Source organism: Schistocerca nitens, chromosome 5 (assembly GCF_023898315.1).
Source record: "Schistocerca nitens isolate TAMUIC-IGC-003100 chromosome 5, iqSchNite1.1, whole genome shotgun sequence".
Lineage (NCBI taxonomy): Eukaryota > Metazoa > Arthropoda > Insecta > Orthoptera > Acrididae > Schistocerca > Schistocerca nitens.
In genome coordinates this window covers 719,250,666-719,263,494 of record NC_064618.1, presented here as the reverse complement: position 1 = coordinate 719,263,494, position 12,829 = coordinate 719,250,666, and the positions used below count along the sequence as shown (strand labels likewise).

At 46.2% G+C, this 12,829-nt stretch overlaps 1 protein-coding gene across 1 annotated transcript in view; it reads right to left on the bottom strand.

Moving 5' to 3' along the window:
- The window catches only part of LOC126260681 (uncharacterized), a 455,289-nt gene extending 449,404 nt beyond the window's left edge, over nucleotides 1–5,885 (bottom strand). The window contains exons 1-2 of the mRNA XM_049958016.1: nucleotides 5,880–5,885; nucleotides 5,208–5,609 (exon numbers count right to left, since the gene is read on the bottom strand). Of these exons, the coding sequence (XP_049813973.1) occupies nucleotides 5,208–5,609; nucleotides 5,880–5,885 (408 nt within the window). The remainder of the gene's footprint in view (nucleotides 1–5,207; nucleotides 5,610–5,879) is intronic.
- Nucleotides 5,886–12,829: the final 6,944 nt, after the last annotated feature.

The following is a 12,829-nucleotide window of genomic DNA, read 5'->3' as shown; positions in this document are numbered from 1 at the left end:
AATATGGTTTGAGGAGCATGGAAGTAGATTTAGATCTAAATTTACTAGTGAAAGGAGATTTAGCGTGCTACAGAACTGCTAGGTTGTTCACAATTAGTAAGTGGCCTCTGAGCCACACTACTCTCTCCCATTTTAAAATAAATTTCTCACGTTTCTTTAATAAGCCTTTTATCAAAAACTACTCTGCGTAGATTTTGGCTGCTTTTTCTGTTATTGCTTTTATGGCCTTACTTTAGTCAGTACTTTGAATTCCGTTCGATGTAGCAGTGTGTTGTTGCTATTCGCTTTTGAGATTCTTACAATGTTAATGGAGTTTAGGCACTCTCTTCTATATTTTGTGTATGGGCGCTGGTAATACAGCAGTTTAGCGCCATAGTACCATCATCATCATATATATGTTGAAAAATGTTGCACATAAATATAAGCGACATTGTGCTCTTTGTTACCAGAAGAACAGAGTCCCATATGAATCAAGGTTCCATTAAAAAGAAAGCTTCATCCCGAAAGAAAGAGCAGTGAAAAAATTAGAGATCCAGAAAAATACTAGTTCCTTCGCATCCTACAAAAAATGGCTCAAAATGGCTCTGAGCACTATGGGACTTAACATCTATGGTCATCAGTCCCCTAGAACTTAGAACTACTTAAACCTAACTAACCTAAGGACAGCACACAACACCCAGCCATCACGCACAAAAAATGGGATAGGTATTTTTCGATTTCTCGATTCTTTTATGAAATGCTGGAGGCCGGAAAATTGCTGTTCTCTTTCTTACAGACATTTATTGGAAAGCACAAGATTCTATTCATTTTAAATGGTTGTTAAGAATAATATATGGAATTTAAGTCACGTCTACGTTTATAACCTGTTAATCAGAATATTTGTATGGCGTTGATAAACACAAATACACTTTTTTGTTAATACAGCTAGCAGAGAAACTGTGCGCTACAATGCAAGGGCTGTATTCCATTGTTTCTTCGCAGTGTTTCGACAACAGACTTAACTGGCTTCGGCATGTTTCGTGAGCAGTAGTTTCCGAGGTGTTGCTTGCGCTTCTGGACTGCAGCCAGTCGACCTGGATACTCGCAGAATTATTGCTCCTTAAAACGTAACCAGCATCTGGACTCAGTCCCTGAATTACAGTGTCATGTTCAATTATTCCTTCACATTTGTAGGGACAGACACGATATCAGAACAAACATTCTGAATCATTTTTTGTAAAAGAAAATTATATAAAAAGGAAATTATGTTAGAAAAGTTTGGAATAGTATCGCTGAAGTCGGTATTTATGAAGTATTCTTGCACCATAACAGTTTATATCTTCCCCCGTTTGCATCTCGTGCTCAACACGAGAAGTCGTCTTAACCAATAAGGCTATCCGGACATGCGTCCTCCATTTCTACGGTGAATGTGTGGATAACACAGCTGAGGGACAACATTTGCTGTTGGGGAAAAGTTCCATCACAGACGTTAGGATATTAAGAAATATTTGGGAGAAAAAGATCGGCGACATTCCGAGTTCGAGACGATTCTGGAGACATAATCCAGCGGCCTGAACTGCTAAGTCGGGTTTCCGAAACTGGCAGTAATCGTGTTCTAAATCCTGTTTTCGCGAACGTTTCCAATTTTCATGATCGATGAAAGACATCGCGGGGGCTGAATTGCTTGTCTCATTTACTTCAGTGTTTCCAAGAACGTTTAGAAAGAAGTTAGATCGAGCGGTGCAACATAGCAAAAACTATAGTGACATTTCTAGAGGGCAGTGGAATGTACTTCTGTGAACTTCAATGGGCTTTTCCACAGTTGGGTCATTTAGATCATTGAACATCGAGACCAGTAGCGACTGCACTCTTCCATGCGCGCCTCAGCGGACAGAGATATTACGCACCCAGGAAAGGCGTCTCACCGAAACTGTTAAGGTTTAAAAAAAAATGGTTCAAATGGCTCTGAGCACTATGGGACTTAACTTCTGAAGTCATCAGTCCCCTAGAACTTAGAACTACTTAAACCTAACTAACCTAAGGACATCACACACATCCATGCCCGAGGCAGGATTCGAACCTGCGACCATAGCGGTCGCACGGTTCCAGACTGTAGCGCCTACAACCGCTCGGCCATCCCGGCCGGCGCTAAGGTTTTAACTCTATGTCTATTTCTGAAGTGATGGATCGCCGCATCACCTTACATCTCGTAGCCATGCACGAAAATCAACGTACGAGACTGATTAACTTCCGTATGCAAGCTTAAAACCAGCCGGCACGTATAACTACTACTGAATTGGAAGACGATAGCAAAAACTTCCATCGATTCAGGTAGCGTGTCACACAACGATTCCGTCGCATCATAAGTAGATGTTAGCCACCGTTATAGGCTAATGTATAAGTTCATAACGATTTTCCATAAGTGTAATAAACGCAATAGATACGCGTAAGAGAGTCTTTAGTCATCGCCTATTCTCCTTCGCAATTTACAATAGACTTCCATTATGCTGGGTTAACGTTTAGATTCAGACTGCAGAAATCACGTAGTTTTGAGGTGAAGAGCTAGTCGAGACATATACTGAGCACATTTTCATCCGGAAAGGAAATTTACTGAAGACTGTTCGATAGAGAGCGGAAGAGATGAAAAATCCGAGGACGCAGGGTAAGACAAATGTGAATTCGGAATAACTTCCCAAATCCTGCATAGTGTATTTTGACAGTCTAGGAGAATGCGCGCGGGCGTTATTTTTGAGTAGCAACACTTCACGCAGTCTTCGTAGCCGTTGTTCTTGAATTGCGTCTCCAAGACTACTCAATTGTTGACAGTAAATATCAGCAATGATTGTTATATCTCGGGGAAGCAATTCGTAGCACACCACACGATCGCTGTTCCACTAGATGCGTAACCTGTTGTTTTGTGGATGGGGACAGGTCTTTCTAAGGGGAATTATTGTTTTGTTTGGGCTCTATCATTCTTTTCTTTTCATTATGTTAGCTTGAAGGCACCATTTCTCGTCACCAGTAACAATAAAGGATAGGAGTGTTCAGTGCTGTTGACGAGGTAATCGATGACGGGCAAGCAGAGATGCACATATGGCCTCCCACTGATTCTTGCGATTCTGGCGAGCATGCGGTACCCATACACACGATTTTTAAGCCTTCCTCATTGCACGCAAATGAGGAATGATCACAGTTCGTCACATTATCCAGTTCTCGAGCGCAATGAAGTGATGCCTTTAACCGGTCTTCATCAAACCCCGAAGGTCTTCCTGATCGTGGAGTCACTGATATCAAAATGATCCTGCTTAAAACGAAATAACAATTTTCTTGCCGTGATTTGTCCAGTAGCATTATCCCCATACACGGCGCAGATATTTCTGGCTGCCTCCGCCTCTGTCACCCCTCTACTGAACTCATACAGAAGAACATGCCGGAAACGTTTCTCTTTCTCCATTTGGCACTCCATTTTCTAGCGTCCACAGGTCCACTCATTGCTCAAATCAAAAAAAATGACAATATGCAACTCGAATAACAACAGTGAACTACAAATAAAAAAATTGACAGATAACCCCATACCAACCGGAATACTAACATTCAAAACAAAAACGCTACGAACTTACGCACCAATCTAATAACAATATTCCAAATACGCTTTCTTTGGTGTTCTCTCTCTCCTATCTGTGATTTCGTGTCAGAGAGGTCACAGTTCGATGTAATAGACGGAAAGTCATAGAGTAAAACAAAAGTGATTTCTGGCGTTCTTCAAGGTAGTGTAATAGGCCCTTTGCTGTTCGTTATCTATATAAATGATTTGGGAGACAATCTGAGCAGCCGTCTTCGGTTGTTTGCAGATGACGCTGTCGTTTATCGACTAATAAAGTCATCAGAAGATCAAAACAAACCGCAAAACATTTTAGAAGAAATATCGAAATGGTGCGAAAAGTGGCAGTTGACCTTAAATAACGAAAAGTGTGAGGTCATCCACATGAGTACTAAAGGAACTCGTTAAACTTGGGTTACACGATAAATCAGTCTAATCTAAAAGCCGTAAATTCAACTAAATACCTAGGAATTACAATTACGAACAACTTAAATTGGAAAGAACACATAGAAAGTGTTGTTGGGAAGGCTAAGCAAAGGCTGCGTTTTATTGGCAGGACACTTAGAAAATGTAACAGATCTACTAAGGAGACGACCTACACCGCGCTTGTCCGTCCTCTTTCAGAATAGTGTTGCGCGGTGTGGGATCCTTACCAGATAGGACTGACTGAGTACATCGAAAAAGTTCAAAGAAAGGCTGCACGTTTTGTATTATCGCGAAATATGGGAGAGAGTGTCACAGAAATGATACAGGATTTGGGATGGACATCATTAAAAGAAAGGCGTGTTTCGTTGCGATGGAATCTTCTCACGAAATTCCAATCACCAACTTTCTCCTGCGAATGGGAAAATATTTTGTCGACACCGACTTACATAGAGAGGAACGATCACAGGGATAAAATAAGGGAAATCAGCGCTCGTACGGAAAGATATAGGTGTTAAGAAACTTCCTGGCAGATTAAAACTGTATGCCTGATCGAGACTCGAACTCGGGACCTCTGCCTTTCGCGGGCAAGTGCTCTACCAATTGAGCTACTCAAGCACGACTCACGCCCTGTCCTCACAGCTTTAACTCCGCCAGTACCTCGTCTCCTACCTTCCAAACTTCACAAAAGCTCTCCTGCCAACCTCGCAGAACTAACACTCATGGAAGAAAGGATATTGCGGAGACATGGCTTAGCCACAGCCTGGGGGATGTTTCTAGATATAGGTGTTCATTCTTCCCGCGCGCTGTACGAGATTGCAATAATAGAGAATTGTGAAGGTGGTTCGGTGAACCCTCTGCCAGGCACTTAAATGTGATTTGAAGAGTATCCATGTAGATGTAGATATGAATCTGTAGCTTTGCAAGAGCTGGAATATAAATCGCGTCGGGGGACACACCATATATGAAATCAGTGACACTGGTTGCAAAAGACCACTCTTTATCTGTCGGACGAAAGAGCCATCTTCCATTTCGCTGAGCTGTAACAGTTTCGATGTAATGCAGTAGCGGCGGAAAGATGAAGTACAACTTCGAACCACAGTCCGTCTAGACCCTCAGCACCGGCGCAGCCACCGCACACAGGTGCCCCTCCTGAGGCCGTCGAGATCCCACGAGCACTGCGGCGTACTGCTCGGCGGCCTACCTGTATCAGTCGGGTGTGGTAGTCGCTCAGCGCGTAGCCTTCGGCGCGGGTCGGGCGCCGGTCGTCAGTGTGGGGTCGTGTAGCGGGGCGGCGCGTCGCGTCGCGGTGCGTCGCCGGCCGGCACTGTACGTGCGCGGTGCGTGAGGCTGGGCCGGCGGCGGACGTCGCCCACGCCACTCGTACTGGGGCGGCGCGCGCGCCTCCCGCCTTTATAAACGACCGCGGGCGGCGCGGCGAGGCGCCTAAAAATACCGCGGCGCCGGCGACGGCGGCGGCAGCAGAGACAGCGACAGAGACCCACTGCTGGTGCTGGGGCGTGCGTCCGCTGGAGAAGCGCGCTGCCGCTACCAGAGGCCAGTGAAGTAGCGCTCGGCCAACTGGTAACCAATTTCCTGACGGATACTGGGACAACAGCTGTTGTTACATCTTACACGTAAGAGCGATAACATCAGCTGTACATCCTAACAAAAAAAAAAAAAAAAGAAGGACGCACCACGAAGGAATTATGCAAATGGAACGGATATCGCTAGGTGTGATGTACATGTAGGGACAAACAAATGATCAAACACTACTGGCCATTAAAATTGCTACACCACGAAGACGACGTGCTACACACGCGAAATTTAACCGACAGGAAGAAGATACTGTTCTAAGACGTCGTGGGCTCCTGACCTTCATTGCTTACATATTCCACCCTCACAGTCATATTCCGCACATCAAGACGCTTCATTCGAACCCAAACTCGATAAGATAAAGTCAATGTTGTATGAATTCATGTAAACGATATGCAATTAACAAGTAAGCGCACCATGGTTGAAATACTCGGGGCTGGCATACACACATACATTCCCGACACGACGGTCACAGAAGCTTTAGTTCGGGAGAGAAACCGCACAACGGGACGCCGGTCCATTCAGAGGATGACCCAGCCTATGTCGGCCGGTGACCGCCCGTGTAGCGGACAGCGTGGGCCCGAGTGAAAGGGGGAAACAACGCTGTGTTCGACTTAAAAGCAAATTCCGCTACATTGTGTGGGAGCGGCCAGGCAACGCATTCTTTACACATAGCACGCAGTTTCAGAGATTTTCACAGGGAGACAGCAAACGCCACACGCCAATGCTACAGGTTTCCGAATTGGTCGCCTTAAACGAAACGTCGTTCTCCCATTTTAGATGAGCAATGCTGATTGCCAGACGATATATCTGACGCCTTGAGCCGAAGGAATATTGGAAGAGACCGAAAGATATACCCCTTCACGTCTGGCGTGGAGAGGCGCCGTTCCGTTGTCACTCTTGGAGCGAGGAACAAGTCTCTCCTCAGTACTTCACTGGGAGAGGACCTCTGTCGAGAGCGAATCGAAGTGCTACTCTATATTGAGTCCATGCGATTAAGCGTTGTTCACTATGTTGGCCGACATACTTGTTGTGTGGTGCGAACGGACCGAGTTATAGTTAAATGCCTGCGAGCGAATTTTGAGTGGCATCGTGGTGGACTGGTTATGTGACCGGTGTACCACACCAATAGTTAGACTAGGGATGAATAGGAATCCTTGACTTCATCAAGGCATAGGGAGAGTTTGATTGGCGAAGGTCAATCCAGATAGAACGAGAGTTATCTTATTTGTCAGCAGTGAGCGGCGCAGACAGCAGTCATCGCAGCTTACGGTATTGTGCGCTACAGCTATTGCAATCCCCATATTTCCTCCACAACAGTACACTTCGCTGCATTTCACACGCGACAGTTTCGACCATACCTAGCAACATTCGAAAGTATAATTATTCAAGTTGAGTAGGCGCGCCTCTCAGCCATTCTGCCAAGTCAACATCCATTTTAAACTTTGTATAGAAATTTCATTAGCGAATCCTATCCTTGAGAGGTAACTTCACATTCCGAAAAGAACCAGGATATACACTCCTGGAAATGGAAAAAAGAACACATTGACACCGGCGTGTCAGACCCACCATACTTGCTCCAGACACTGCGAGAGGGCTGTACAAGCAATGATCACACGCACGGCACAGCGGACACACCAGGAACCGCGGTGTTGGCCGTCGAATGGCGCTAGCTGCGCAGCATTTGTGCACCGCCGCCGTCAGTGTCAGCCAGTTTGCCGTGGCATACGGAGCTCCATCGCAGTCTTTAACACTGGTAGCATGCCGCGACAGCGTGGACGTGAACCGTATGTGCAGTTGACGGACTTTGAGCGAGGGCGTATAGTGGGCATGCTGGAGACCGGGTGGACGTACCGCCGAATTGCTCAACACGTGGGGCGTGAGGTCTCCACAGTACATCGATGTTGTCGCCAGTGGTCGGCGGAAGGTGCACGTGTCCGTCGACCTGGGACCGGACCGCAGAGACGCACGGATGCATGCACGCCAAGACCGTAGGATCCTACGCAGTGCCGTAGGGGACCGCACCGCCACTTCCCAGCAAATTAGGGACACTGTTGCTCCTGGGGTATCGGCGAGGACCATTCGCAACCGTCTCCATGAAGCTGGGCTACGGTCCCGCACACCGTTAGGCCGTCTTCCGCTCACGCCCCAACACCGTGCAGCCCGCCTCCAGTGGTGTCGCGACAGGCGTGAATGGAGGGACGAATGGAGACGTGTCGTCTTCAGCGATGAGAGTCGCTTCTGCCTTGGTGCCAATGATGGTCGTATGCGTATTTGGCGCCGTGCAGGTGAGCGCCACAATCAGGACTGCATACGACCGAGGCACACAGGGCCAACACCCGGCATCATGGTGTGGGGAGCGATCTCCTACACTGGCCGTACACCACTGGTGATCGTCGAGGGGACACTGAATAGTGCACGGTACATCCAAACCGTCATCGAACCCATCGTTCTACCATTCCTAGACCGGCAAGGGAACTTGCTGTTCCAACAGGACAATGCACGTCCGCATGTATCCCGTGCCACCCAACGTGCTCTAGAAGGTGTAAGTCAACTACCCTGGCCAGCAAGATCTTCGGATCTGTCCCCCATTGAGCATGTTTGGGACTGGATGAAGCGTCGTCTCACGCGGTCTGCACGTCCAGCACGAACGCTGGTCCAACTGAGGCGCCAGGTGGAAATGGCATGGCAAGCCGTTCCACAGGACTACATCCAGCATCTCTACGATCGTCTCCATGGGAGAATAGCAGCCTGCATTGCTGCGAAAGGTGGATATACACTGTACTAGTGCCGACATTGTGCATGCTCTGTTGCCTGTGTCTATGTGCCTGTGGTTGTGTCAGTGTGATCATGTGATGTATCTGACCCCAGGAATGTGTCAATAAAGTTTCCCCTTCCTGGGACAATGAATTCACGGTGTTCTTATTTCAATTTCCAGGAGTGTAACTTGTTCAATTCATAACTAAAAGTGCCATTGTGATTTCTCAGAATTTTTGCAAAATAAATAATAACTTTCGTTAGTTTCATGTTTTTCTTACACTAACTAGCACTACTCCAGTACCCAAGTATCCCACTAGTTACGTAAGAAATTTTGTGAATTTTTGTGTCATTTCCTTACAGCGGACGACTCCAGAAGATATTTATTGCTGAAAGTTTTTCAGGCATTTCTCTTTAGAACGTTAGGAGCGTCTGTCTGACTTCTGTAGTAGTGTGGGGGTGGAAATTGCATCTTGCAGGAGCCACAGAGTAAAGGGTACATCTCAGATTAATCCGTTGCGTAGAATAACAGAATAACAGATCAACCCCACACGTCAGACTGTGATATGCAAATGATATGCTTTTCAGAGCATTCTCACAAGGTTGGCGCTGGTGGTGACACCAACAACGTGCCTACATCAGGAAAGTTTCCAACCGATTTCTCATACACAAACAGCAGTTGACCAGCGTTGTCTGGAGAAACGGTGTTGTATGCCTCGTGTAAGGAGGAGAAATGAGTACCATAACGTTTCCGACTTTGATAAAGGTCGGATTGTAGCCTATCACGATTGCGGTTTATCGTATCGCGACATTGCTGCTCGCGTTGGTCGAGATCCAATGACTGTTAGCAGAATATGGAATCGGTAGGTTCAGGAGGGTAATACGTAACGCCGTGCTGGATCCCAACGGCCTCGTATCACTAGCAGTCGAGATGACAGGCATATTATCCGAATGGCTGTAACGGATCGTGCAGCCACGTCTCGATCCCTGAGTCAACAGATGGGGACGTTTGTAAGACAACAACTATCTGCACGAACAGTTCGACGACGTTTACAGCAGCATGGACTATCAGCTCGGAGACCATGGCTACGGTTAGCCTTGACGCTGCATCGCAGTCAGGAGCGCCTGCAATGGTCTACTCAACGACGAACCTGGGTGCACGAATGGCAAAACATCATTTTTTCGGATGAATGCAGGTTCTGTCCACACCATTATGATGGTAGCATCCGTGTTTGGTGACATCGCGGTGAACGCACATTGGAAGCGTGTATTCGTCATCGCCATACTGGCGTAGCACTGGGCGTGTTGGTATGGGGTGCCATTGGCTACACGTATCGGTCACCTCTTGTTCGCACTGATGGCTCTTTGAACAGTGGACGTCACATTTCAGATGTGTTACAACCCGTGGCGCTACCCTTCATTCGATCCCTGCGAAACCCTACATTTCAGCCGGATAATGCACGACCGCATGTTGCAGGTCCAGTACGGGCCTTTCTGGATACAGAAAATGTTCGATTGATGCCCTGGCCAGCACATTCTTCAGATCTCTCACCAATTGAAAACTTCTGGTCAATGGTGGCCGAGCAACTGGCTCGTCACAATAGGCCAGTCACTACTCTTGATGAACTGTGGTATCGTGTTGAAGCTGCATGGGCAGCTGTACCTGTACACGCCATCCCAGCTCTGTTTGACTCAATGCCCAGGCGTATGAAGGCCGTTATTACGGCCAGAGGTGACTGTTCTGGGTATTGATTTCTTAGGATCTATGCACCCAGACTGCGTTAAAATGTAATCGCGTGTCAGTTCTTGTACAATATATTTGTCCAATGAATACCCGTTTATCATCTGCACTTATACATGGTGTAGCAATTTTAATGGCCAGTAGTGTAGTTTCAGAAAAATTTGATGATTTATTCAAGAGAAAGAATTTCACAAGTTGAGCTAGTCAGCAATGCGTTGGTCCACCTTTTGCATTCATGCATGCAGTTATTCAGCTTGATAGAGTTGTTGGATATACTTAAACGTCAAGTTCCAGTTGTAGCATATGCGGCTGACGTAGCATTAATGGCAAAGAATGTAAGCGCACTAAAGGGGAACTACGATACGTTAGAGGAGCAGCAAGAGGAGTAGGTTTAGCAGTAAACATAAACAAAACAAAGTATTTGGTGATGGGGGAGCCTAATATAAACGGAAAAGAGAATTCAAAAATAATGAAAGGGAAAGAATATGAAAGAGTTAAAACATTTAAATATTTAGGTTCTGTAACAACGGAGGACAGTAAAGTGGCAGTAGAAATTCACGGAAGGATAGCGAATGGAAATCGTTGCTATTTTGCCTTGCAGAATGTATTTAATTCCAGGAATGTTAGTAGGAATACAAAAATCAAAATATGGACGACCATATTAAGACCTATAGTAATATATGGATCAGAAGGCTGGGTATTGACATTAAAGAAGGAGAACTGGTTATTGAGATGAGGAAGAAAAATACTGAGAAGGATTTTTGGAGCAGTGAGAGAGGAAGATGGCTGGAGAGTAAGGACAAATGTAGAACTACAAACACTTTTTGGACAGATGGATATTGTTGTTAAAATTGAGCAGGGAAGAATAAAAGATGGGCAGGTCATGTACAGAGAATGCCAGAAACTCGGAGTGTCAAGGAAGTTTTCATGGGAAAACCTGACGGGAGAAGGAGAAGAGGTAAACCCAGGAAAAGGTGGATGGACGATATGAAAGAAGATCTAAAGGCGATGGGAATAAGAAATTGGAGAAGGAAGGCGATGGACAGAGAAGAATGGAGGCAGGTGATACAGGAAGCCAAGGTTCTTCAAGGACTGTAGAGCCAACTAAGAAGAAGAAGTATTATTGGATGTACCCCTGAGGGATATATCATCAAATTCTGTGCAATTGGTGCGTTAGATCGTCAAAATACCGAGCTGGTTGTAGGGTTCTGCCAATAATAGTCCTAACGTTCTCAGTTGGGGTGAAATGGAGCGATCTTACTAGCCAGGGTATGGGTTTGACAAGCACTAAGACGAGCAGTAGAAACTCTCGCTGTGTGCGGGCGGTCATTCTCTTGCTGGAATGTAAGCCCAGGATGGTTTGCCGTGAAGGGCAACGAAACGAAGCGCGAGCAACAGCGAGTTTGCTACTCCACTGCTGCCTGGGGCATCTCTAGACACTTCTTTGGCATGGAATATCGTAGACTGGAATTGTCTTCAATGATGAGCCCCACTTCGAATTTAGTCCCGATGACCAGTGGAGATGTGTCTGGAGACGCCCCGGACAGCAGTGGGATACCAACCTGACTGTCATCCGCCAAACGGCCCAACAGCCAGTAGTGACGGTCTGAGATTCCACTTCTCTTCATAAAAGGACCTCTTTGGTTCTCATCTGCGGCACCCTCATAGCACCGCAATATGTCGAAGATAATCTACGTCCCGTTTCGTTAGCCTTCATGGCAAGCCATCCTGGCCATAGATTTCAGTAAGATAATCCCCACCGACACTCGGCGAGAGTTTCAACTGTTTGTCTTTGTGCTTGTCAAATCCTACGCTTGGCCACCAAGATCGCCAGATCTCTTCCAAATTTAGAACGCATGGACCATTGTGTGCAGGGACCTCCAACTAGCTAGTGATTCTGACCACCTAATGCGCCTATTGGATAGAAGTTTGCACAGTATCCTTGAGGAGGACAACCGATAACTCTGTCAGTAATTGCTAACTCGAATAACTGCTTGCATAAGGTCCAGAGCATTATTGACTTGCTAAATCTGTGAAGCTCTTTCTCTTGAATAAATCATCCAACTATTCTGAAAATGTAATCGTTTGTCTGCACATGTAGATCCCTTCTATCGGTTTCCATCAAACTCAGTTAATTCTTTCGTGATGAGTCACTTTCTTGTCTTAGAATATATTTACTAATTTTGTTTACACTGCCTGACCCGAAAAGCTCCGATAAAGGGAGGAGGAAACGAGAGTGTATATTATTACAAACTCGTGTCAAACTTACAAAGAACTTGGCAGTATGAGCCCATTTAACAGTGTGGATATTTAACCCCTCTGGCTTGGCGGCATGCGCTGAGGGGGTAGTTGTTATAAAGCGCTGGCCGGAGTGGCCGTGCGGTTCTAGGCACTACAGTCTGGAACCGAGCGACCGCTACGGTCGCAGGTTCGAATCCTGCCTCGGGCATGGATGTGTGTGATGTCCTTTGGTTAGTTAGGTTTAATTAGTTCTAAGTTCTAGGCGACTGATGACCTCAGAAGTTAAGTCGCATAGTGCTCAGAGCCATTTGAACCATTTGTTATAAATCTGTTGTATCTCCTTCTCAGGGAGTTGTGGACAACTGTTGTAACTGGTACTTGATATCCTCGGTATTGGCACTAAGGTGGAGTTAGGTGTTTCATCTGGTCCTCAAATGTTCTATCGGGGACAGATCCAGGGATCATACTGCCTACTGCAGTACTTCAACATC